This window comes from Rattus norvegicus, chromosome 9, assembly GCF_021556685.1.
Source record: "Rattus norvegicus strain SHRSP/BbbUtx chromosome 9, alternate assembly SHRSP_T2T, whole genome shotgun sequence".
NCBI lineage: Eukaryota > Metazoa > Chordata > Mammalia > Rodentia > Muridae > Rattus > Rattus norvegicus.
Genome location: NC_141542.1, coordinates 103,726,625 through 103,751,129, shown reverse-complemented (window position 1 = coordinate 103,751,129; position 24,505 = coordinate 103,726,625). Strand labels below are relative to the sequence as shown.

General features: G+C 45.4%; 2 protein-coding genes across 41 annotated transcripts in view; one reads left to right on the top strand and one right to left on the bottom strand.

The window, feature by feature from the left end:
* Usp40 (ubiquitin specific peptidase 40) overlaps nt 1–18,290 on the top strand; it is a 70,874-nt gene extending 52,584 nt beyond the window's left edge. For 21 of the 32 annotated variants that reach the window (XR_015628678.1, XR_015628677.1, XR_015628669.1 and 18 more), the window contains 11 exon segments: nt 655–691; nt 3,076–3,140; nt 5,255–5,329; nt 8,000–8,123; nt 9,651–9,745; nt 11,428–11,546; nt 12,189–12,254; nt 13,554–13,764; nt 13,847–13,942; nt 15,091–15,185; nt 16,755–18,290. Coding sequence is in view for 19 of the 32 variants with exons in the window: in XM_087566454.1 (XP_087422580.1) it covers nt 655–691; nt 3,076–3,140; nt 5,255–5,329; nt 8,000–8,123; nt 9,651–9,745; nt 11,428–11,546; nt 12,189–12,254; nt 13,554–13,764; nt 13,847–13,942; nt 15,091–15,185; nt 16,755–16,866 (1,095 nt within the window). In the remaining 13 variants the exon portion in view is untranslated. 32 annotated transcript variants of the gene reach the window in all.
* Nucleotides 18,291–18,870: 580 nt separating this feature from the next.
* Dgkd (diacylglycerol kinase, delta) overlaps nt 18,871–24,505 on the bottom strand; it is a 90,344-nt gene continuing 84,709 nt past the window's right edge. For 4 of the 9 annotated variants that reach the window (XR_015628825.1, XR_015628828.1, XR_015628826.1 and 1 more), the window contains 4 exons: nt 24,222–24,341; nt 23,012–23,141; nt 21,304–22,000; nt 18,875–20,975 (listed from right to left, as the gene is read on the bottom strand). Coding sequence is in view for 5 of the 9 variants with exons in the window: in NM_001427452.1 (NP_001414381.1) it covers nt 20,886–20,975; nt 21,870–22,000; nt 23,012–23,141; nt 24,222–24,341 (471 nt within the window). In the remaining 4 variants the exon portion in view is untranslated. 9 annotated transcript variants of the gene reach the window in all.

Genomic DNA, 24,505 nt, shown 5'->3' with positions numbered 1-24,505 from the left:
CTTCCAAAACTAGACATCAGGTCTCTGATAGGTAATGAGAAGCCGATTTTTACTTCTCTTTGCTCTTAGGTAGTATCTCTCAAACTTTGTTCTTTAAGATGAGTTTAGGTTAGGAATGTTTTTCATCAGGAAGTGGGTGTTGCTAATTATGTTTTTTTTCTTTAATCTTTGGCACGTGTTGTCTGATGTTTTACATTGTGCTGTGGGGTCAGGCTTCCATAGTTCTTCCCGAGAGTTTGTGTGGAGTGTTTTCTGGGTGTTAATTCAGGTTAGTTTCTCTTTATAGGATGCCTAAGTCTATCCAAAACTCAGTCATGCATACTCTGCTTGTCCTTTTAATAAATGAGTTAAATGTTTCTGGCTTTGTCTTAGTGTGTGTTTAACCCTTAAGTGGCTGGAATTACATTCATGTGCCACCCACCAGGCCTAGTATTATGAACAGTCCTAGTTGGAAGTGGCAGAAACTGTTTCCCCATCTGGATTGCCCTACTTAGCTCCTAGAAGAGAGCCAGCTGTGAACATGAAATATGTGTATTTATCTATGAATAGTGAAGTAGAATCAGACTTAATTAGTTCCAGGTTCAAAAGCTGGACTTCTCCTCCTATGCAGATCAGAAACAGAAAACTAACACTGAGTATAATTTTTTTTAACAGTGTTTAAAGATAATGCTGGAGAAGTCAGGTCAGCAAGGTAAGTTCTTTACTGTGATAATAAAACCGTATTCACATCCTTTAAAACAGTATCTGGAAGCTTCATGAAGAATCCTCAAGCTGGCTTCTTTCTGTGAGAGTTGTGGGAAAACTGTAACTTAAATTTTGTGCGTACATAACAAGGTCTCCTGGTTTTTATCTGCAAATTAAAAGTAATGGCAGCCTGGTGCTAAGCAACGATCGATAGCTAACATTGGGTCCAGCAGAGGTTAACAGAAAGCCAAGGTTTCTTCTACCTGGGACTGTTCAGGTCTTTTACTGACTTCCAGAAAAATCACAGTAATCCAAAATTTAATTGCACCTGTTGATTTCTGTGTTATAGATTAGAAAATATAATACAAGGGAAGAAAACAGTAAGTTGAGAATAACTGAAGTGCTTCCCTCCCATGCAGAGCCTCTTCAGTAGGCTGAGACACCATAGTCTCCGCAGCCCCCAAGCTTCCTTATAGGCAGCAGCCCTGCCCAGTTACTCTCGGTGCGAGGCATGTCTGCGGTGTGTATGCACTACTTCATTAGCCCTGCAGCCCTACAAGGATCCCTACCTAGTCCCAGTTTGTGGTGAGGAAGCAAGCGGAGGCTTCAAGACTCTAGAAGGCATACCCAGCCTTTCAGCAGGGACCATTTCTCTGCTTTCAGAGCCCAGCTTCTTGTCATTGTACACTGTTCACTTGTAACTCGTTAACGATTTTTTTCTTAAATATACTTAGATTATAAGGGCTCAATGTACCGCCCCATCCCTATAACCCCAGCATTTGGAAGGAGAGACATGAAGATCAAAAGCTGTAGGCCCCCCAACATGAAGGTACACACCTTTAACCCAGCACTATATCAACTTGTCTTAGTTAGGATTTCTGTTGCTGCAAAGAAACATGATGACCAAAAAGCAAACTAGGAAGAAAGGGGTTTATTTGGCTTAGACTTCCACAGACCTGTTCATCACCCAAGGAAGTCAGGGTGAGAACTCACACAGGTAGGAGCCTGGAAGCAGGAGCTGATGCAGAGGCCATAAAGGGTGCTGCTTCTTGGCTTGCTTCTGTGGCTTACACAGCCAGCCCTGGGATGGCACCAAGGAATCAGAAGCAGGCAGATCTCTTCAAATTCTAGACAAATGTGTAGTGAGTTCCAGGATAGTCAGAGACCCTGACTCAAAAAACAAAAGTTCCAAGCCAGACTGGCAATATAGCAATGCCCTATCTCAAAACAAAAACCAAAACAAGAGCTGCTAGTGTGTGTCAGGGGTAGAGTACTAGCATGTGCAAAGTCCTTGATTTGATCCCCCTCTTCCTCCTGTTCCACTAACCCCTTAAAAAAGGGGGGGGGGGCTGGGGATTTAGCTCAGTGGTAGAGCGCTTACCTAGGAAGCGCAAGGCCCTGGGTTCGGTCCCCAGCTCCGAAAAAAAGAACCAAAAAAAAAAAAAAAAAAAAAGGAAGAAGGAAAGAAGGTTACTATGGCAAATCAAAGTTAAAGCTTTCTTATTTGCCTGAAGGTAAATGTAAGAAGTCAGTGTACCTTTCTTGTTATATTTAGCAACATTGTTATTCTTTTAATATCCGATTTTTAAACTTGCCCCACTCAACATTTTCCCCACATGTTTTCAGAGCACCTGTCATTTCACCAGGGTAGTCAGTCCACTGACAAATGGGACTCTAATCAAACACTAGTCAAATATATTTCACTCCCACCTACCTCATGAACATGCCTCTCAGGCTGTATTGTCTATTTTTGTTAGATTAACTGCTAAGTTTCCTTGTATACCTGAGAAATTTCTTAGGTGCGACAGCAAAATTAAATTAAAATTCAACTTCCTAGGGCTTTCAGAAGAGATTCTACACTTGAAGTATGTATGTGCACATACCTGTGTGTGTGTGTGTGTGTGTGTGTGTGTGTGTGTGTGTGTTATGTATAATCCAGAATACATGTTACAAAGCTACAGAGTAAACACTGTAGCACAGCAGCAAGTACACTATGGCCAGGTGTTCCTTTCATTCGTGCTCAGCTAGGCTGTGTGTAGACTCAAGAGCTTGCTCATAGGAAACGCAAGGCCCTGGGTTCGGTCCCCAGCTCCGAAAAAAAAAAAAAAAAGAACAAACAAAAAAAAAAAGAGCTTGCTCATAACAGGTAAGTGCTGCTCCTGGGCTACAGCCCCAGTGAGGATGTGGTTTTGATTTGCAAGTTCTTGCTGGGTGAAAAGCAAACTAAACAAATTGAAGGACCAACTTAATTTTTCATATTATGGAAGACATAATTTTCAAACAAAAAATGATGGAGCCTCATTTGATACCTGTTGTCTCTAGAAGGTTGTTCCTGGCAAACCTTACAGCATCTTCTCTAGGGTTCCTCATCTTGCTGCTAATTCTTCCTAGGAGAGATGTGGCACTTAAGGAAAATGGATTGGTGCTATGAAGCTGGTGAGCCTTTATGTGAAGAAGTAAGATCCTTTCTCTATATTTTTCAAATATTTCATCTTATTATTGTGTATGTGATGGGGAGGGGGAACATGCCAAATGTGCCCAGCAGGTGTGTGACATCCAGAGGACAACTTCATGCAGTCAATTCTCTCATTCCACCTTTGTGTGGGTCCAAGTTCTCCTGACTTGGTGGCAATCTCCCTTACCCACTGAGCCATCTTGCCAGTCCATCTTTTCTACATTTTGCTCTAAAAATGGGCAAGTTATTTCATAGTTTTATACACAATTCCCTCATCCCATTATAGGAAGCAATTCCAAAAGAAAATGAAAGTTTTTTTCCCTTTCTTAGCATACAAAAAAAAAAAAAAAAGGATCTATAAATGTGTCTATTTGTGTTCACTTTTTCCAACCGGCTCTCTGATAAATGGCAAGTCATTTCTGACATGAGTGGTAAACTCCTCTGATGGGCAGGCAAGCTTGAGGAATAACTAAGTTTATCAGCAAGCAGAGGATTTCAGAGACCAAATAGCAAAAGGGTGCTGGAAAGCTTTTGAAGTCATTCAAACTCTAAACTCCAAATTCTTTGATCTCAGAATTTCTCTGTAAGTAAATGTCTGTACCAACCAGTCACATGGCCCAGCAGCAGGAAGGCTTCTGTCTAGGCCGTTGGAATCCAGGCAGGCTGTTAGTTGGTCTTAAATTGCATCAGACCTCCATATCCACACTCATTCTTAGCAGGTGGCCAAATGAAGCCCTGGCATCTTAGATAGCCGTGGTCAGCACTGTCTCCCTGCCTACGCTCCAGTCCTGCTGTCTAGGAATCAGCAGTGGTTTACATTTTTAAACAGGCACAATGGGGTCTCCAGTGGGACCAGTCCACTGAGCACCCTCTGAGTCTTTGTGGGGTTGGACAGCAGAGTAAGAAGCAGGTCTCAAAGAATCCTGAGGTGTTAAAATTAGGTAGCCTTTTCACTGTGGGTCCAAGTACCACCCCTCCATTGAGGTGTATGTATACTGCTCAGGCAGACAAAATGGGAGGGCACTAGGCTACACTGGGGGGTCAGGGGGACAGAAGGCAGCCTAAGATGGGGGCCCAAGTGAGAAACAGTGCAGACTGAGATGGAGGAGGCAGGGCTCCTCCCAAACTCCCAGTGTCCAGTCACCACTAGGAACTGTGTAGAGTTAGGAATGAAGGGGCCACTCAGGCTGGTGATGGAGGTGGGGAGAACTCCAGCTTAGCTCAGACGTGAGTGTCCGTGTCCAAAGGGCAGAGGAGACTTCTACTGGAAATAGGGCTATGTATGATGAAGGCTTCCCCCACAGTGGTTCTTGATGAGAGAGACAGTCTTTATTTGTCTAAACTGTTTGTTCATTGTTCATCTTGGAAAATTAGTCCATATGACTTACTAAGGGTGGGCCAGAGAGTAAATAGTTTTTGCAGAAAGGAGTGCAAAAATTCATTGTTTTCAAAGCTGAAGTCCCTTTCAAACTTCTCTTTCCCATCCTAGTCTTCTATGTCTTTTTGAGATTTAGTCCTAGCCTTCAAGAGCCTGCTAGCCTTTCTACTCTCTCCTTGCCCCTTTCCTACCAGACTACCACTTGAGTTTAAGAGTTGTTTCCTCTTAACTAAATTACTTCAACAGCTTCTCCAGCCCAGCAGGTGGTCCCCACACAGCCCATCATACATAGCCCAAACCGTCTTCAGTGGCTGCTTCTGTCCCACACCCAAGGCAATGCCCACTCCCCTGCCGCCCGGTGCTGTGCACTCTGACCTTCCTGCTCTCAGCTCTTGACTGTTGTCAGCTCTGACTTTCCATTTGATCTTTTTTTCCCAACAAAGTTCCTTATCTTATTTCCTCTAGTTTTCCAAATCCAGCCTTTTCCCCAAGAATCACTAACATCTCACATTGCACAAATCATTGTCTCTTTCATTAGATCCTTTGTGGGTCTTCTGCTCTGTACTCATAGCTTAATACATAATGCTATTCTGATTTATTCTCTCAGTTTATCTCCTTTGTCTTCAGTGTCTGCTTGATTGTTTATCTCTTAAGACAATAGAAGTATAAGACTTTAAAAGATCCAGTGGTCTCTTTGTTCCTTTCAGAAGTGACAAAAAGAATTTCTGTGTTCCCAGGATGCAACATTGAAAGAGCTTATGATATGTTCTGGGGACACTTTGCTGTTAACTGAAGGAAAACTGCCTTCTCCGGTAAGACCAAATGGCCATTTGTAAGTAAGTTACTGTTTTCTGATTATTATGATGATGGGGAATGAGAAAATATAGGAAATCATAAAAAATATCTATACAGCTTTGCCAAAATTGTATAAAAATACAGTATGTATAAAAATACAAAATTGTATAAAAATACAATGATAAAAAATATCTATACAGCTTTGCAAAAATCTCTCCTCGTTGGTACGTGGGAGATTTCCCTCCAAATTTCTAAATAAAATTAAAGTAGCTATATGTAAGATAAAATTAAAATCATTATATATTAATATATGTGTGATTAAGTTAAAATTATATTTAAAATAAACTATGTAAAGAATGTTACTTCTTCCATTTTTATATTTAACTTATTTTGAGATGTGGTCTCACTTTGCTGGCCTGGAACTTGCTGAATAGACCAGGCTAGCCTCGAACTCAAAGAGACTCACCAGCCTCTGCCTCCTGACTACTGGGCTTAAAAAGATGTGTCCGCCACACCAGGCTTTATATTTAATATGTTAAGCCCATGGAAAGCCCAGAAATTACCATTACAGCCAAACTAAATTTTACTGCTCTTTAGTTTCTTATATTTTCAGTGTTACAAATTCATCTTTGGTTTTAGGTTTTACTTTTTTAAACGGTTTAGTTTATTTATTTTGTGTATGGTTATTCGCCTGTATGTATGGCTGTGTACCTGGTGCCCACTGAGGCCAGGAGAGAGTGCCAGATTCCCTGGCACTGGAGCCAGAGTTGTGAGTGCTATCACCGCTAACAGTTTGTTGTATCTTTTTTGCCTGAAAAAAATAAAAAATAAAAATAAAAACTGGCGCTTAATTCTGGTCCCCTGAGAGAGCACTGAACCATTTCCCCAGCCCTTAATTTTTGTTCCTACAGTTTTTGTTCCTAGAGACTTAAAGTCTCTAGAGTTATTAAATCAAAACCTATGCATGTTTTTAAAAGACCTTTTTGGTCTGTATTACCAGAGTGTTTTACTGTGTCAGTGTGTGTGTGTGTGTGTGTGTGTGTGTGTGTGTGTGTGTGTGTGTGTGTGTGTGATATGCATATGTGGGGAGTGCTTATATGTTTGTGGACACAAGTGGGGACACATGCATTGTGGACACATGTGGGGATACATGTGTGTTCACATGTATATTGAAGCCAGCAATTGACATCAGTTTTTATTCTTTTCACTTTATATACTGAGATATTGTCTCTCACTGAACTTGGAGGTGACCAGTTCAGCCAGTCCAGCCAGTCAGCTTGTCAGGGCGACTTGTCTTGCTGCATGGGTGCTGGGGTCCAAACTCTTTGAGCAAGCACCTTACACTTGAGCCTTCTGCCCAGCCTGTTGTGATGCTTTTTTTTTTTTAACAAGCATTACACATCACTGCTTTTCTTTTTTTTTTTTTTTTTTTTTTCTTTTTTCTTTTTCCGGAGCTGGGGACCGAACCCAGGGCCTTGCGCTTGCTAGGCAAGCGCTCTACCACTGAGCTAAATCCCCAACCCCTATCACTGCTTTTCTTTATTCATTTTTAATGCAAAGAGGCAAAATGATAAAGTAAAATGTTTCCAATATTCAGATAAATGACATTCACTTAGTAGAGAATTCAGACAGCTTAGAAAGCTGTTTGTCAAAGATAAAGCTCTAAAACGAAAAGCAGGAGTCATACCCGTGTCTGCCTTGAGCACCCTCCTAAAGAAAATGCTCTGCAACCAAGCGTGGTTTTGCAGTGAGGTTGACACAAGAGGACAGTGTGACCCTCCCAGAAGAGAAAGGAGGGGAGGGGTTCCAAATGTGTGCATGTATAAGCTGTGAGCTACAAGGACGTGCATCCTGTATGCTCTCCCCTGAAGGGTGCCATCTCCTCAGTGTTTGACACTCACGGTCCATGCTTGCATGCACTTACCATATCCCAAGGGTCACACATGGCATCTGATTTTTCATTCATAATTTCATAAGTCCTACTGAGCTTTGCACAGTTTCATGTTTGCATAGGTAATATAAAGTTCCAAGTGCTGGGCACTCTCCCCGCCTCCACCCCAGTCCTCCGGATTGGCATCCAGTTTTCTCTGTACTCTCCAGAGGTTTACACTTTGGTGTGCCTACCTCAAGTATGTGTGTTTTGTGTATACAGTATACATGTCATGCATGAGTATTTTTCATTTGCGTAGATTTTATTCCACGTACCATATTTTGTGTATAACCCAGGCTAACTTTGAATTCCTGACAGCTGTGCCTCAGCTTCCCAAGTCCTGGGACTACAGACATGAGCCATCATGCCTGACTTTACCTATTTTTTTCATTCATATTTAATGTGTAAGCATGTGCTGTATCAGTATATATGGAGTTATCTCAGTCTATAGTAACTGTGGTAGCCCACTGTGTAGAGGTACTTGTATGTGCTGGAGATAGAAGTGAGAACCTTGCATGTGCTAATCTCTTACTCTACCGATGGACTATATCCCCAGACCTATAATTTATCTCACCAGTCTCTTTTCAAAGAACACTGTAGAAAATGTATATATGAGGGCTGGAAAGATGGCTCAGCCATCAGCATGTACTGGTTTTACAGAGGACCCAAGTTTGATTCCCAGCACCGACATCAGGAGGCTCACAACTACTTGTAACTATTGAAGTAAGACTCAGTCTTCCAATGTTCTGTCCTTCAGGGGCACTTGAAGATGCCCATCTGGTGGTACCAGCCTGAAAGGCTGTCAGGACACCGTGAGAGCTGGGACCACTTAAACTGTGCCTTTTCTCAAGGTAGCAGCTGGGGAGCTGCTCCCACCCAAGGTAAGAACAGTGCTCTTAACTGTCAGCTGCAGCTCTTGCTAGATACACACTGCATAGTTTTAGGCAGATATGTGTACTCACATATATAACATCTCTTTTGTAGTAAAGGGAAAGGTTCACCTTGCGTAGTGCTCCTGTGTCGTAGTGGAACTGTCTTAGTCGTTAGATGTTAGGGACATAGGAACCACTGGTAAGCTGGGAGTGTTAGAACGCACTTACTCCCCATTCTCAGGAGGTGAAGCAAGAAGACTAAGGTCAAGGCCAGCCAAGGACTACATAGTAAGACCCTCCCTCTAAAAGCAAAAATTTAACAAAAGAACTTCAGGAAATGAACTTCTTCATTTAATTATGTAGACTCAACCTATAATTTCTTAGTGTTTGCAAGGTGTTCCATAGTAATCAAAGAACTATAAGTAAAACAAAAGTGAGCATGGCTATCCTGACTTAAGTTTTAGTTGTTAGTGTTTTCCATGACAGAACATTTGATATGCCCCCCCACACACACACTGTTGTTTTGTTTTGTTCTGTTCATAATTACTGTGTGTGCCTACATGCATGGGGCATATGTGGGGGCTGTAAGATAGCTTTGTGGAATTGGTTCCCTCATGCTACCTTTATATGGATTTGGAAATGAACTACAGTTACCAATCTTTCACAGAAAAGCACCTTTATCTGCTGTGCCACATCACTGGCCACCAGGTTTACCTTTCTTGTGACAGGATCTTGCTGTCTAGCCTTGAATGCTGTCTAGGTCAGAATGACCCCAACATCAGTGTTCTCCCAGTACCTGCTTCCAAGTACTGGATTACAGGCATATGCCACCAGCTAGGTGGTGTCTTTTGGTTTAGGTTTTATTTTTAAGCCTACATAGATCCTCTCATTAAGATTTGATTCATTCCATGACTATTTACCAAGCCTTTTCCATATAGAATCTATCATAACAGACAGTGGTAGATAAACACCATGACAGTCTGTTTCCTCTTACAAAGTCTGCTCTTAAATATGCACACACACAGGGAAATACACAGAAAAATGACACGTTCGGGTAAGTGTTCTGAGAGAGGAGAATATAGAGTATCCTGCCAATAGTCTTCTGTGAGGCAGGGAGGAGTGGGGCAGAGCAGCCAGCAAAAAGAGCGTAAGTGAGCAGTCACTCAGGGAGAGAGCACAGGTGTGAGCAGTCACTCAGGGAGAGAGCACAGGTGTGAGCAGTCACTCAGGGAGAGAGCACAGGTGTGAGCAGTCACTCAGGGAGAGAGCACAGGTGTGAGCAGTCACTCAGGGAGAGAGCACAGGTGTGAGCCGTCACTCAGGGAGAGCACAGGTGTGAGGAGAGCACACACTTAGAGCATAATCCCTGACTGCCGAGTGACAAACAGTGAAATCATGAGCACATGCAAAGGTCTCAAGGTAGAGGTGTGGATGTTGATGAAGTGAGTCTATTTACAGTCTGAGAACATGGCAGAGTACCTCAGAAACATAAGGTAAAGTTAGACTACCCAAACATGCATCTCTGTCTTTTTGAAGGTGCTCCTGGCCCTGAGCCTGCAGAAGTCTCTCTCCTCTACTTGGGAGATATGGAGATCTCAGAAGAGGCCACTTTGGCAGAACTGAAGTCTAAGGTCAGGCCCCTTCCTGCAGCATACATTGGTATTGATATGGCTTCTTCCAGGGAGATATTAATTAATCTATTCTTCTATTTCCTCTTCCCCCAATTACAGTCTGTCCTGATATGGCATGTGTTATATGCCATGGTCAGGGGTAAGTACCAACAGGCAGCCCACATTCAACATAGACACTTCTGGTATCTGTTGGTGCTGTGGCCCAGTGGTTTCCACTCATACAGTTCCCACAGGCATGCTGTGCTTGTGTTTGGATTGGTCCTCAGAAGCTTGTGGCTTATGTTCCTTTTGACTTTTTAGGGAAACATGACTTCTTGAACCATTTATAAAGCATTCCCTTTAGCTCTTCATTTATACTGTTTGTACATTGTGATCCACTTGTTGAATGTCATTAGTTCCAAGCTGTGTTGTATGGGTTTTCCTTAGCTGAGAGCTATCTGTATTAGGGTCCTAAGCTGAACATTTTGTTGTCTTGTGTGTCACATCTCACCATACAAATGGGAAGGCTGGATGACGCATGGCCCACTCTGATGAAACAGTCTCTTGTTCTGTTAGACTGTGGTGGACATGGCAGTTACTAAAGAGACAGATGCAGGACCTGCTGTGACCTGCAGTGTCCTCTTTTGTGTCCCCAGTGAATGACATAACCCTACTTAAGAAGACTTAAGCTCCATTTCCACGAAAACAAATGGGAAGACCTTTTTATCCCTTGTTCTCGGCGGAAAGATAAAAGACAGCCATTTTTAGGTAAAAGCTGAACAAAGGCTGCTTTCTGTACTCCATCCTCAGTCTAAGAGGTGCTCAAAGTCACCTGCTCCTGTGGAACAGAGCACACAAAGTTCCAGCCTCCCTGTCGGAGCCAAAGTCTAAGTGTTTCAAACCAAAAGTTCTGTGTTTAGAATGGATTACGTTCATGTAGGTAAGAGCTGAAGATGAGCCTTGCTGCATTCACTTGAGCAGGCTCTGCCTGTATGAGTCACACCCATGTAGAATGGGTTAAGTGGCTTTATAAAAACATGATTAAGAAGCTTTTCAATTCTAAGGTAGTGGCATACGCCTTTAATCCCAACACTTGGGAGCAGAGGGAGGCCGATCTCTGTGAGTTCAAGACCAACCTGGTCTATAAAGTGAGTGCCAGGACAGCCGGGACTACATAGAGAGACCCTGTCGCAAAACAGCAAACAGCAGTACTTTTTCAGCCATGAGTGCTAGTACAACACTGTGATATACAGTATCCAGGAGATTGGGCAGGAGCCTGTCTCAAATTTTAAAAATAATAAAATAGGTTTTTTAAAACTTGAATTTAAAAATAGAAGGCTCATTTTTCTGGTCTATTTCAGTGCAAAGAAATAGGAAAGTACCAGGATATACTTCATATATACCTCATTTAAGACAGATATTTCTGTAATGTTTTGACTTTTTAAGACAGGATCTGATGTATCCCAGGCTGGTCCGGAATACAAACATGTAGCTAAGGATAACCTTGAACTCGTAATCCTCCTGCCTCTACCTCTCAAGCGCTGTGGTTGTGGGTATGTCCTCCCATAACCAGCTCTTCTGAGTTTGTAATTGATTTATTGACAGACACTGAGGTACTCGTCCCTCAGAGTCATGTAGTCTTTCATTCAGATGCTTTCCAGTACTTGTAAAGTCAGTGGCGATATGTCTTTTGCTCTTTCTAGGCCTTGGCCTTGCCTTCTGTGTTGAAGCTCGCCGTCCAGTCCACAAGCCTGCTTAGAGTCTGGACAGTGGAGAGCAAGCGCCCCAGCAGGCTCTTGCGCACTGGTTGGCGGCAGCTCAAGTAAGTGTCTCTGGATTCCTGGCCACCCTTTGCTGCCACTGTAAGGGACAGGGAGCAAGATGAGTCTATGAGAGAAGCGGCCCCATGAGTCAGAGTACCCCTAGGAACTTGTCAGTCGGATAAGCTTCTTGTTCCAAGTTAACTCTGGGAGAACATCAGCCTCCATATCAAGATCAGACATAGCTCTAAAGACCACATGATCATAATTTAAAGGACTTCAGTGATGTGGGAGTTAGAGCGAGCTCTCTGATATTCAGGTCACATGTGGCCAGCTGCTCCACCTCCAGAAATCTTAATGGGCCAGTTTGGGGCATTCGGTTTCTTTTGGCAAAAGCAGCCCTAATACGTTCTTTCATGTGTGTCTGATTATCAACCAAAAAGCAGTCCAACCAGCTGCAGCCAGAGGGCTGTTTGACTGGCATTTGCCCATCTTCAGAGCTGGGCCTTCCTGTGTGGTGAGGAGTGGCCTGATGTCTGTGTAGTAGCCACCGCAGTGCTGTAGATGCCTTCCTTTTCTGAAAGCCGAGTGCTTGTATGCATCATTCAGAAAGCACTCCTTTTCTTCAGGAAAATACTTGGAATTGGGGCCTGGGGCTTGCAGAAACCCTAGTGACTTAATCAGTTGCTCATTTCAATTCCCAGGGAGTACAGACTGGGCCGGAGAACTGAGCTCTGCTTAGAGCTCCTTCAAAAGGAGGAGGACTTGGGGTAAGGAAGCCTGCTGCACATTTCCCACCAAGTGGTGGCTTTCCTGAGAATGTACAGGCCTGATCAGAAGAGTGCTATTTCCCTTGCTTCTCAATTGTCTCACAATTCTGGGTGTGACTGAAGCAGGAGAAGCACCATAAGTCAGCCTGGGCTATCCAGTAAGAACCTGACTCAGGCAAACAAACCAAATTGTATTTACAGATCTATATGGCTTTCCTAAAACTTACTCTGGTAACAGCAGTGACTGTTAGTTTTCTGTCATTCTCAAGGTGTTACTGAGCCCTTGACAACCTGAGCCCTTCCCAGGGCACATGATTTATAGTGTCCCCCATCATCCTGCCTATGTACTGCCTTCTTCCCAGTGTCTGCTGCTGAGACACGTCTTCCCACTGTGTGCTGAGATGGCTTTCCAAGTGTCTGTTTCCGGGTCTGGGACATAAGTGCTCACAAGAGCAAATACTATGTTCATTTCTGCATCCCCAAGACCAGCAATAGCAGCTGTGATATAGTAATTATTTGAAGACTAATGAAGCACCCCAAAACCATCTATAACCAAAGTGTCACATGTGTTTTGCATGTGGGAAAATGTGTATACAACCTTTATGAGTATCCGTGAGTACTTGCCTTCCTTCTCTCAGTTGTAATGAGATTGCTCTTACTGTTCTGGAAAACATGCCCTTCCCTCCAGGCCTAACCCTCAGTCAACCCCAGTGTCTTTCTAAGAGCACATCTATAGGTAGGAAGATCAGGAACCAACTTATGTGGACACTTAGGATCTCTTAAATGCTTCATCTCTGTGAAAGGCTTCTGGTGGTCCCATATACCGAGCTCTTAAGTGTTTTCACCTGCAAACCCGCCTTGAATTCAGCATTTAGATGCTTCCTGAATTGACAAATGAAAACAGGTCATCGTGTTCATGGCTTTTCTAGTGCTGTGATTGCTAGTAAGACTGGGCCTTATAAATCTGTATTTTATGAACATTGGCAGTTGATCTGTATATTTTTCATGTTTCTCAAGGAGTTTCTTAGCAGACAATCTGAATGGCTTTGAACCCTGGAGGGTGACTTGACTCTGGATAATACCCAGAGCTTATATGTTGTAACAGTGGCTTTCACAGCAGCAGGAGCCAGTGCCCCTTGCCATGGTGCTGCAGGCCTCTACTGCAGACTTGGGGTAGGGCCCCACCTCCATCTGGGCACCTTTCAGGATCTGGAGAAGGGGTGGGGGCTTTGCCCATCACGCTCTGCAGCACTCATCTTTCCTGTGCTTTTGCCCAGTGTCTGCTTTGTTCTTCTATAGCCCCCGGGATGTACTGCTGAGGACACAGCTACGCATCCCTGGTGAGAGAGCCTACTCCCTGGCCAAAGACCTAGTATGGGACACCACCAGAGGATGGACTGCTGGCTCCTTGAGGCAGAGAGTGGCTGACTTCTATTCTCTTCCTGTGGAGAAAATTGAAATTGCCAAATATTTTCCTGAAAAGTTTGAGTGGCTTCCAATATCTAGCTGGGTGAGTTGGGCTTTCTCAGAGAAACCAGGGCAGAGAGTCCAGTGCAAACTTCAAGTTGAATTTTAGTTTGATGTTTCAACAGAATCAGCAAATTGCCAAAAGGAAAAAGAAGAAAAACCAAGATACTTTGCAAGGGGGACCATATTACTTAAAAGACGGAGACACTATTGGCATTAAGGTGAGTGAAAACTGTATTTATCATTTTAAATCAAAGGTCAAATATTTCAGAGACACTTACCAGATAGTGTCACCTTACACAAATTGTTTCAGAGAATGAATGAGGACAGCAGGTAGACCAAGACCAGCACTGTTAAGGACGGTAAATAAAGGATGTAGCCAGCTTGCTTACGACCACTGTCCATGTTCCTTTTCCCCTCATTCTGATAAAATATCCTGACAAAAGCAACTTAAGGGAAAAAGGTTTATTGTAGCTCATCATGGGGGAGAAGCAGTGACAGGAGCTTGAGGAACCCTGTCACATCACGCCCACAGTCAGGACGTACGTGATGAGGTGTGTGCGTGTGTGCATGCTGCTCCTCAGCTCTTCCTCCATTCTGTACAGCCAAGGACCCCGTGTCCAGAGAAGGGTGCCACCCATAGTAAGCAGGTCCTCACTTCAGTTAAGGCAGTCACACAGGCACGCCTCTCCCACACAGGTCTAGATTCTGTCAAGCTGACTGGTAATATGAACCATCACACCCAAGACACACAAAGATCCAACTCTAATAGAAGCAAACGGCTTGCCAAGCTAGCTTACGCCTATAATCTCAGCACTTAGAAGTTGGAGACAGGAGCATTCTAAGTTCCAGGCCAGTCTGGGCTCTACTAGAAGAGTTATTTTTATTCATGTGTGTGAGCACGTGTGCATGCAGAGGCCAGCAGACGGTGTTCAGTGTCCTGCTCTATCACCTTCCACTTTACCCTCTCACTGAAGCTGGAACTAGACTGGTGGCCAGCACGCCCTGGTGGTCCTCCTGTCCTCCCAAGCACGAGCAAACATGCCTGACCTTCCCACTTAGTTCTGGAGTTTTGAATTCAGGTTCTCATGCTTGAGCCACAAGTACTCTTACCTGCTAATCCGCCCTCCCGCCCATAGGAAGGATAGAATAGTCTCTACAGAGTTGTCTTCTGATCTGCACACGTGTGCTGTAGCATGCACATGTTATATTCGCCCCCACAACACACATATACAACAAATAAATTCAAATACTGACTGAAAAAAAGTTAAAATTTTTCAAAAATCAGTTAAGTCTGAGTATCTTTTTTTTTTTAGTTTGGATAGTAGGGCAGACTGAAAACCTTTGTTTTTATTGTTTTGAAATGTAGAATCTCTTGTTTGATGACAATGATGATTTCAGCACAATCAGAGATGACATTGGAAAGGAAAACCAGAAGCGGACAGCTCTGGAGAAAAAGAAAAGGTAAGTCTGAGGCTTGGCCATGTTCTACTCAAGGCCGCCAGGGATGAAGACCTGGTGTTCTCACTACCTTTTCAGACACCTCGTCTGATCTGCAGGGCCCTGCTGTCACCCAGCAGTGTTCCAAGTCAGGCCCTGTCACCTTCATCCCTATGCAGAGCTAGAACATCGTGAACTGGAATTGCTGTCACCATGGTCTGTGTTCAGCAGGCATCTGCCATTAGCATGCTATTGGAATAATGCATCCTCACTGGCCCGCACTGCCTCCCACTTCCTCCCATCTTATTTTTTTGATACTTAATGTTATTACAGGCTTTCAGACTCAAAGGCCACCAAAAGGGTTTATTGTGAGTTCACCTTTCAGAGAGCAGCATCACTGTCACCTATATACCCTTTCAGAGACCAGCATCACTGTCACCTATATACCCTTTCAGAGAGCATGCTCACCCTTCGTCACTGACAGCCCAGCGCAGATGGTGGGAGCACGATGGCTGGGTCAAAAGCTATGGCTACTGGTGTAAATAATGCCTACTGGTAGAAAAGCCAACGAGCCAATGAATACATAGGTAAAAAGCATGAGCAGAAGGGAAGTGCAATAGCTTGTAGCATACAGAAAGTATTCAGTTAAGCTCAGTCATCAACCAAATGTCAATTCAAACCACGACACTTCCATTAATGTTGCTGAAATGATGGCACACTGGTGAGACGATAGTGCCTAGGTCTGTGGCTTCGCTAGCAGGTGTAGAGCTGGAACACCACTTTGGAGGTGCTTCCTACTTCTGGGGACACACACCTGTCACACAGCAGTACCCTCACAAACTCACTTTTAGCACAGGCAGACGAAGAAATGCAGTGGCCCGAGCTCAGCCTCAGCATGAGTCTCATGGAAGCCATCTGCAGAAGTACTGTACATTATGAATGCCAGACCCAGGAACCACACTACCGTGATTGCATGTTTGGAAGTCACAGTGAAGACTAGTTTGCTAAGTGGTCAGAATGGTGGTTGTCTGGGGACAGGGACTGAGGAAGCAAAGGGAGCTGCCTGAACTGTCACATAAGTATGTGGGCATAATTTGGGTACACTGAATGTTAATTTTCAACTTAAAATGTGAGGAAGAAAAAGGTCACTCTGCTGTGAGATGATTGTGCTCAGCCGCCTAAACAATGTGTAGCCAAGATGTGAAGAGCCCCATTCTCACATGAGAGATGTGAGGTCCTCAGATAGGCAGTTGAAAAACAACTGTCAAACTTGCAAAACCCATTCTACCTTGAACCCTAGTATGTGGAATTCATTTGGGAACCATTCTTAGCACCCTCAACACGGGCTGGAGAGACGGCCCTGCTGCTTCTGCAGAGGACCTAACTTCAGTCTCCAGCACACACGTGGTAAATGACAACTATTTATAACCTGTTCCAGGGATACAGTGCGCTCTTCTGACCTCCACATGTACCAGGCATGCAGGCAAAACGCTCATGCCCATAAAAGTAAATCTTAAAGGAACAGACAAGAAGTAACTAAATAAGGCCCTCACCCATGATTGTGTTATCAGTGATATCCTCTGTCTCCCACAGCCGAGAAGTCCAACGTACACAGAGCAGCGATGTGTTCTCCAATTCAGGAATGCCTACTAGGCCCCGGGGACCAGAAGCTTCTCTGTCCATCCATGTTGCGAGCTTCAGATAGCCCCTGCAGCAGTATGTCCTGTGTTCCAGATAGAACCGTCCTGTCAGTTCTATGACAGAAACCTTGTGGGCTTATAGTGGACAAGCTGGTTGCCTCCACAGCCAGTGATCTCAAGTCTTCAGCTTTGTGACAGGCTAAGGGACAGCACTTCTCAGATCAAGCAGGTGCAGCTGACCCCAGGCACTGTGCCAACTGGAATACATCTCCCATGCCTGATCTTAGTGGCCTCTCCTGAAAGCATACTTCTGGACAATGGCAAGTTGTTCAAAGAGGACAATTCTGATAGGTAAGACACAAGGTCAGTTACCTACCCATTCTTGAGGTGACCAGTTAGTCATCTAGTTCTGACACCTCACTGAAGCTGCAACGGAAGGATGTGTATCTTGACTTCATTCCCAGTTCTAGCCCTCACTATGCCATGCGCCTCCTCTTGGGCCAAATTTAAAGTGGGACTCTTAAGACAGCTGTGCAAGAAGAGCTGCGTGTGGCATCAACTGCCCTGTTGTCTACCACTTACACACTCTGGCAAGAGGCAGGACCATCAAAGAAGCCTAGCACAACAAATCCAGGCTCCCAGTTGTCCTAGGCAAACTGAGGCCTCTTCCTTCTCAGTCAGCACAGGTAACTGAAGAGATATGGTGTTTATGTACTGTAATTAATATACTGTCAAAACAGCATCAGCTACTGAACTGGCAGGTTAGGCCTGGGCTGACTTAGCCTATGACAGTATTCCTAAGAGGGTATCGGTTTCTTACCGACTCTGCCATGTCTTCATGTAACAGAACTGAGGTGGTGTAAGACAAGGAAAAGTTACTTTGGCCTGGGCTCAGCTGGCCCTTGCTGGCTAAAAGCTTTTCATATTCTGCTGTTAGCCATACTGGCTTCTCTGTGGAGCTGCTGATCAGCACGTAATCCTGCTCTTCCTTTGTCTTCCCAACACCATCTGCCAGAGTTGGCAGCGTCGTGTTAGGTGGCTGCTTCTATTGAAGCACTTGGATTAGAAGATGTTGGACTTGGATTGGTTACCTTTTCTGGCCATGTCCTTGTAGCTACACCCCAAGGGGTTCTGGGAGACCCAGATAGTAAACATTACTTGACCACAACTGAGTCCTCTGGGTACTGGCTACTGTTTCTTGTACTGTAACTGACATAGTTCCTTAGTTTGTCCTTTCACCCCAGCCCTGACAATATAGTACTAGCTCAGATACCTTGCTTTCAGGAAGCCAGAAGCTCCCTGACCCTCTCAGTACTTAGAGAAGCCAGAAGCCATGCCTCAAGTGCTGGCTGCAGCCCGAGTCTCTTGACAGGTCTTTCTATTTGGTTGGTTTCTTGTTTGTTTTTAATTGGGGGATAGAATAGACAAAACAGGGAAAAAACACTAAGATTTTATTAAAAATAAACCATTTTAAAGTTGCAGTCCTCAACTCTGTCATACACTGACTGACTTGTGTTCCACTGCTTTCTCTCCAAGCATGCTTTTAGAGACTCAACAAACATGACTTATACTTATTTCCAAATCAGTGTTTCTAATATATTTTGGCTTAAAAGTAAGTGTATAGACTTCTGGGAAAGTGTGCTGGAAGAACTGACGGTCGAGTAGTTCTGTTTACTATTCTGGGGAAGAGGATCTGGCCTGGGCCATGGTGGTAGGTATTATGAATTTCCTAACAGTCCAAAACCATGTTCATAGCTGCTAGTTTCCCTCTAGGTCAGATTTAATTATGAGGGACTCAACAATACCAGAACTGCCCACACTGCCTACAGGAGCACAGCAGTTGAGCAAGCCAAACATCAATGTGTAAAGGTGATTTGCAGCACTTGACAAAGAAGTATGAGTGGCAGCTGCTGTCCCGAAGGTTTTGTTGTTGCTAATGACTAACCCAGAGCTGCCCTGGCTGAGCTGCACATACATCAGACCCCTAGAACACAATGGCTCTGTTTTGCTTTACAGCCACCAAGTCAGAGCAGCTAGCAACGATAAGCACAGGAATGAGGACGGAATGCTGACTGGAAGATCAGAAACAGGCTTGTTTTATTATACACAGAAGAACTTATTTACAACTCTCTGATGCAGACTATGTACATAACAATACAAGAGGCATCTGCTCCAGATGATCACTATAAATTAAGATTATAAATATAAGGGTTAGGTTAGCCCCACCTGCAGGCACAAAACCTTCACTCCAATCCTTTGGGATCCTTCATATTCTCCCTCCCTCTCCACAGCTCTAAAGAACTGCCGTGGGGTTGGGGTCAGGTAGTGATGGCCAGAATACCCAGAATACATCTGTGAAGAGCCATGGCCACCTGGCAGGTCCCTCCAACACTCAGCCTGGACCTCTCACTTTTTGTTGACAACAGTGAATTCTAATGCTGTCATCCAAACATGAAGCTTTCTCAAGGCCACTGGCCTCAGTTGTTTCTCCTCATGACCCCTAGGTTTCAGGTGGTCTGGCTGGCACAGGCTCTGTGAATTATCCAAGGTTCTCCCTGCTTCCACATTCTAGTCTACATTGACTGCTCGGTGGGAAACAGCCCCAGGTGGAAAAGTGACAACTATTTCCATCCAGGGTTGCTTTCATGGAGGCAGCAATGTCCCAGCCCACATCTGATCTACAGTGGATGGAACTCTAGGTCTGGGGCAGAATGCAGCAGGAACAACAATGTAGGCCGTCTCCATACTCCACTCTGCTGACCAGGGCTCTCAGATCTGCCACCAGTAAAGGGAAGATGAGCAAGGAGTCTAGTCTGCAGCACAAACAGCAGAGCAACCTTGCCTCCCAGATGGAGACCCTACCCAAGTCCAGCACTTTTCCATGTCAGATGGGGAAGCACTGGCAGAGTTCACAGAACTGTCATCTCTGCTGAGGACCACAGCCAGGGCTGAACTACAGCCCTTTCTAGCTGTTCTACAAGTCCCTGTGGAGGACTGCTGTCTCTGAAAGTGGAGAAAGGGGTAAGTCAGTGGTGGTGAAGGCCAGGGGAACATCCCCACCTGGGAACTGCCCACAGGATGTAGTCTGAGCTTTGGAGAGCTTCTGCCCACAACAGTACCACCTGCTGTCTCAGAGCCAGTTCAGAGACCTCACAGACACCTCCTGGGACAATCTCACAGCAAATGAGAAGCCACCTGAGATGGCCCAGACTGCCCCTACTGACTATTCATTCTCCCATGGCATATGTCCTTCCCAGCACCCGGGAAGCCTGGGCTCCACAGGGATGCTGAACTAGTGTAAACCCACATCCTTGTCTGCCCAGACCGGACTGCAGACACCTGTAGCATCCTGAGGAGACACATGGACTGTCCGTATGCTCATAGCCCAAAGGACAAGAGAGGGGAGAACCAAGTGTCCTGAGGCCTGGCCTAAGCAGGAGGGTTTTCCTTCTTCCTCACAGACTATAAGAAGCCTGGAGATAGATCCATGCCACTTTCAAACCAGGAAAGTAAATAAGCTTGTTTTTTAAAACAATGAAACCTTGTGAACAAAGGGGCAACAGCAGTGGGCGGCCTTTGCAAGGCTGCTGTAAAAGAACCACAGAGTGAGTAGCAGGCACAGAGAACATTCTGGTGAGGGCCACTGAGGCCAGACCCAACTCTGCTTCTGAGAGCCAATAGAGGCAGAAGATGTTACTACCCAGTAAAGGACACAGAAAAGGAGAGTGCACAGCACACTCCAAGCATGTGCCACAGGTAAGAAGGTTCTGCAGGAATGCCATGTGCTGGGGTGGTCAGGCTTCATTCACCACATTCTCTGTGGCCCACAGGCAGGTTAGCAAGAGCCACAAGTGGACCTGACACAGTCTGCCCCAAATGACTGCAGCTAGGAAAAGTATTCTCAAAGGTAGCTGTGTTGGTATGTTCAAGACTCCAAAGCTGTTACCAACGGGCGTCAGACTTCCTGTCACTAACAAAAGGAATAGCACCATGAGAAAGGCCAGGGGCTGAGTGCTGGCAGTGTCCTTCCTCCCTGGGCCTCAGTCTCGGGAGGAGCGGAGGATGCAGGCAGAGAATGCAGAGGCTAGGCCTCGGCGGCAGGGGAGCTCCGGCTCAGTTCCTTGATCCCACAGAGGATCCTCTTCATATGGCCCACTTTGGTCACACCAAGGTCCTGCAACAGAGAAGGAAGACAGGCAACATGGATATCAGGAAGAGGGTTCAGGCCAGAGGGTCTACAAATGGGTTGCCACCAACAAGCTTTCTCAGTTTCTCAAGTACAATAGGAAAATGGCCAATGGATAAAATAGGAAGGAAATCAGCACAGATGTCAGTCATGCAGACACCCAACACATGGTTCCTGTGTCCTACAAAGAGTACTGTTGTGAAGGACAGCCAGCAGACAAAGAACAGAGGCCTGACAGCAAGTGGGCAGTGTTGGGAGAGCTACCAGTTGAAACGCCGCTGCCCCCCCCCCCGGCCTTTTTTTTTTTTTTTTTTACCTTTGGACACAACCAGAAGCAATGCCCAGAGACCGCTCTGCAAGACCAAGCAGGCCAGGGCTTGGCGATGTGAGTCCAGTGCAATGGGTGCAGAACTGACCACACATGCACAGGGATGGGAGGATGAACCACCTGACCCTTCTCCCTGTGAGGTGAAGTGGCAGCAGCTGCCCAGGAGCCAAGTGGTTGTCTGTGAGACCAGCCTTGAGAAAGCAGACTCTTCATCTTCACTCACTGTGGAGCAGGGTGGCCCACCAACCACTAGACCCTAGAACTTTTCAGCTGAACTAGTGACCACAGGGAAGCATCCCCTAGCTTCTAAGGTTAAGACAGTTCCTTTTGTGGCTAAGAGAATCAAGGCTTCTCCCATCATGTCTGCACCTGGCCTTGCTTATTTGTATCAAGGGAGGTCGTCATCAATAAAAGGCAAAGACCTGTGTACCCTGGGATACACAAAAAGAAAAACTGATGACCAGTGATGCTAGGACACAGTCAGGGAAGAGGACATAGTTGAAAGAAGTGTGTAAAGTGCAGGTGTGGGTTCTGGGAAGACACCTGTGAAGTACCTTGAGGTCCCTCCGCTCCAGGTGCAGGAGCTCGGAGCCCCGGATGTCGTGCCGCGTGAAGATGTCCTTATACTCACAGAGACTGAGGTGCTCCAGCCAGGCAGCAACCTCCTCTGTCCCCCAGAGGTGAACTGTCAGAGACGGAAAAGCACGAGTGCAGTGAATGCCCAGAGCCCAGCGCCAAGTAGGCAGCAGCCAACACCAAGACACCCTAGCAGTGCCACCCAAGATAGCCCTCAAAAGCCACAGGCAGTGTGCTCCAGCAGTGTTAAGGGAGACAGAGCCACCCTCCCGAGGGACATGCACTGCAGAAGTGCTGATTATTCCTGCCAGGTGAGTCACCAGCCTTTTGGATACCTCTGTATCCCAGAGGAATTAAACAGCACCAAACACAGAGGAGCTCACAGCTGGAGCACTACAGGAGATGCGCAGAGACTTAGGCCATGCAGAGTCAGATCCATCATTATTCACATAAACCCAATTCTAGACAAACATGCAAAGACAAAAAAATCAGACAGGAGCTGCCCTGAATGGCAGCAGATGCCACACCAATTCAAGCTCTGGCCCCTTAAGGTGCAGACCCAGTACTCAGGGCCAACAACCACTAAGATAAATTAAAGACCCAATTTACTGATCCAGAGAGGAAAATCTGTTCTTTAGCACCATTTCCCACTGATTTTTCACCCACAATCACTCGTGACCTGGAATGCCAGGCTTAAGAACCTTCATCAGTGAGTCAATTAAATGGGAATCAGCAACCTGCCAGAGGAAGCAGGCACAGAGGACCCCAGCACAGTCTTGAGTCTAGTTTTGTGTCTCCAAGTTCGTCTCGTCATTCTTGTTGTCCTCCCCACTTCAAGCCCCAAATTCAGGGTAGACAGGTCAGCTCAGTTGCCCATCACCCCACAGTCTCCATAGAAGGTGCATTCAAGCAAAGCATGACATCAGTCAGTACCCACATAGAGAGAAAACAAGCAAGGTATGGTCTCACAGCTATAAGACAGACTAGTATAGCCAATGTGACTAGAGATTATATAGCACAAGACCAAGGGGAAGAGCCTCAAGTGCTGAGAAGAAAAGCAGAGACCAGGAGAACTGGGTCTTGACAGTCAGAGGGAGGGACACAGGAGAAGGGCAGATACCAGGGGCTCCTAGGTAACTGTGAACTTCTTTGTTCTTATTGTTTTTCTCCTTTTTAAACTTGGTCACAAGGCGGAATTTACCACTGCGGCTGCGTTTAGTAAGATCCAGCATCACATTCTGTTGGAGAGACTAAGAAACACAGAGTCAGAAACTCATTGCCAAGGTCTAACCTATAGTTGGGGGTTGGGAGTAGAAAGAGATACTTTTGTTAGTTAAATGTTTTTTTTTTGTTTGTTTTTTTTTTGGGGGGGGTTCTTTTTTTCGGAGCTGGGGACCAAACCCAGGGCCTTGCGCTTCCTAGGTAAGCGCTCTACCACTGAGCTAAATCCCCAGCCCCAGTTAAATGTTTTTATACTCTTATTTGTTCTTATACATTTGTATGGGTGCCCAGGGAGGCCAGAAATGGGCAAGGAAGTGAAGTTATACAACTAGTTGTGAGTTGCCTGCATGATGGCAACCAAACTCCAGTCCTCTGGAAGGACAGTATGTGCTATTAAACACCGAACCCTCTCTCCAGCCACAACATTCTCATCCTTAACATATTGCTGCCACAGGTTCCCACAGACTGAGCTGGGCAGTTGTTTCTATCCGTTCTCTCCTGTCACTGTGTTAAAGAGGACACTGTCTCCTGTGTTACAGGAGGCCAAAATGACTTTTCTCTAGGCCCTTTCTGTTCCATTTCTAAGACACCAGAAGCCCAGAGGCTTCCCTCTTCTGTCTCCTCCATCTGCTCTCCTGCTGTAAGTGGAGTCTATCCTGGAACAGTGTGCCCTGGGTCCCTCTCTATTTAAACTATCAGATAAGCAACAATTAAGAATCTCTTAAGTTGCCTAGCAAGCGCAAGGCCCTGGGTTCAGTCCTCAGCTCAGAAAAAAAAAATTTTTTTTCTTAAGTACCTATGGGGAATGGACACACAACCAAGTTCCTGTCACCAATCTCCAAGAAGTTGCCACCTGCTCTCCCCTCCCCTGCTCCATCCCAGTCCTGCCTGTTTCAAAGTCAGTGAGGGCCCATTCGTCATGGATCACTTTCCATTCCCAACCCTCAATTCCTTCCTCCATTTCTAAGTTTCTCCCCACCTTGAAGGCCGGCCATTTTAGTAGAGAAGTTTCCAAAAGGCAGAGCAGCTGCCTCAAGGGCTATATTGCACACATATTGGACTAATGGCATGAGCCACTAAACCTGTAACTATGTAAAGGACCCACATACCTCTTCCTCACCAGGCTCCATGGGCTGGCAAAGCCAGGGAGTGTCTGTCAGCTTCCTGAGCTGCTGGTCCATCTCAACTAGGGCAGCCCCAAGCCGTTCCTTCTGAGGGGGATCCAACTGCTGCTCCAGAAAAGGGAGAGAGAAATGGAGCTATTAAGCACAGCAAGCCTGGACCAGCCAAGCCAGGCGGATAAGGCTTAGATCAAGATCTTTGGCTGCTATAAAAACTTAGCAGAACTGAAACTAAGGTAAGGCCTGAGCCCAGAATGTCCCTTCCTCGAGGA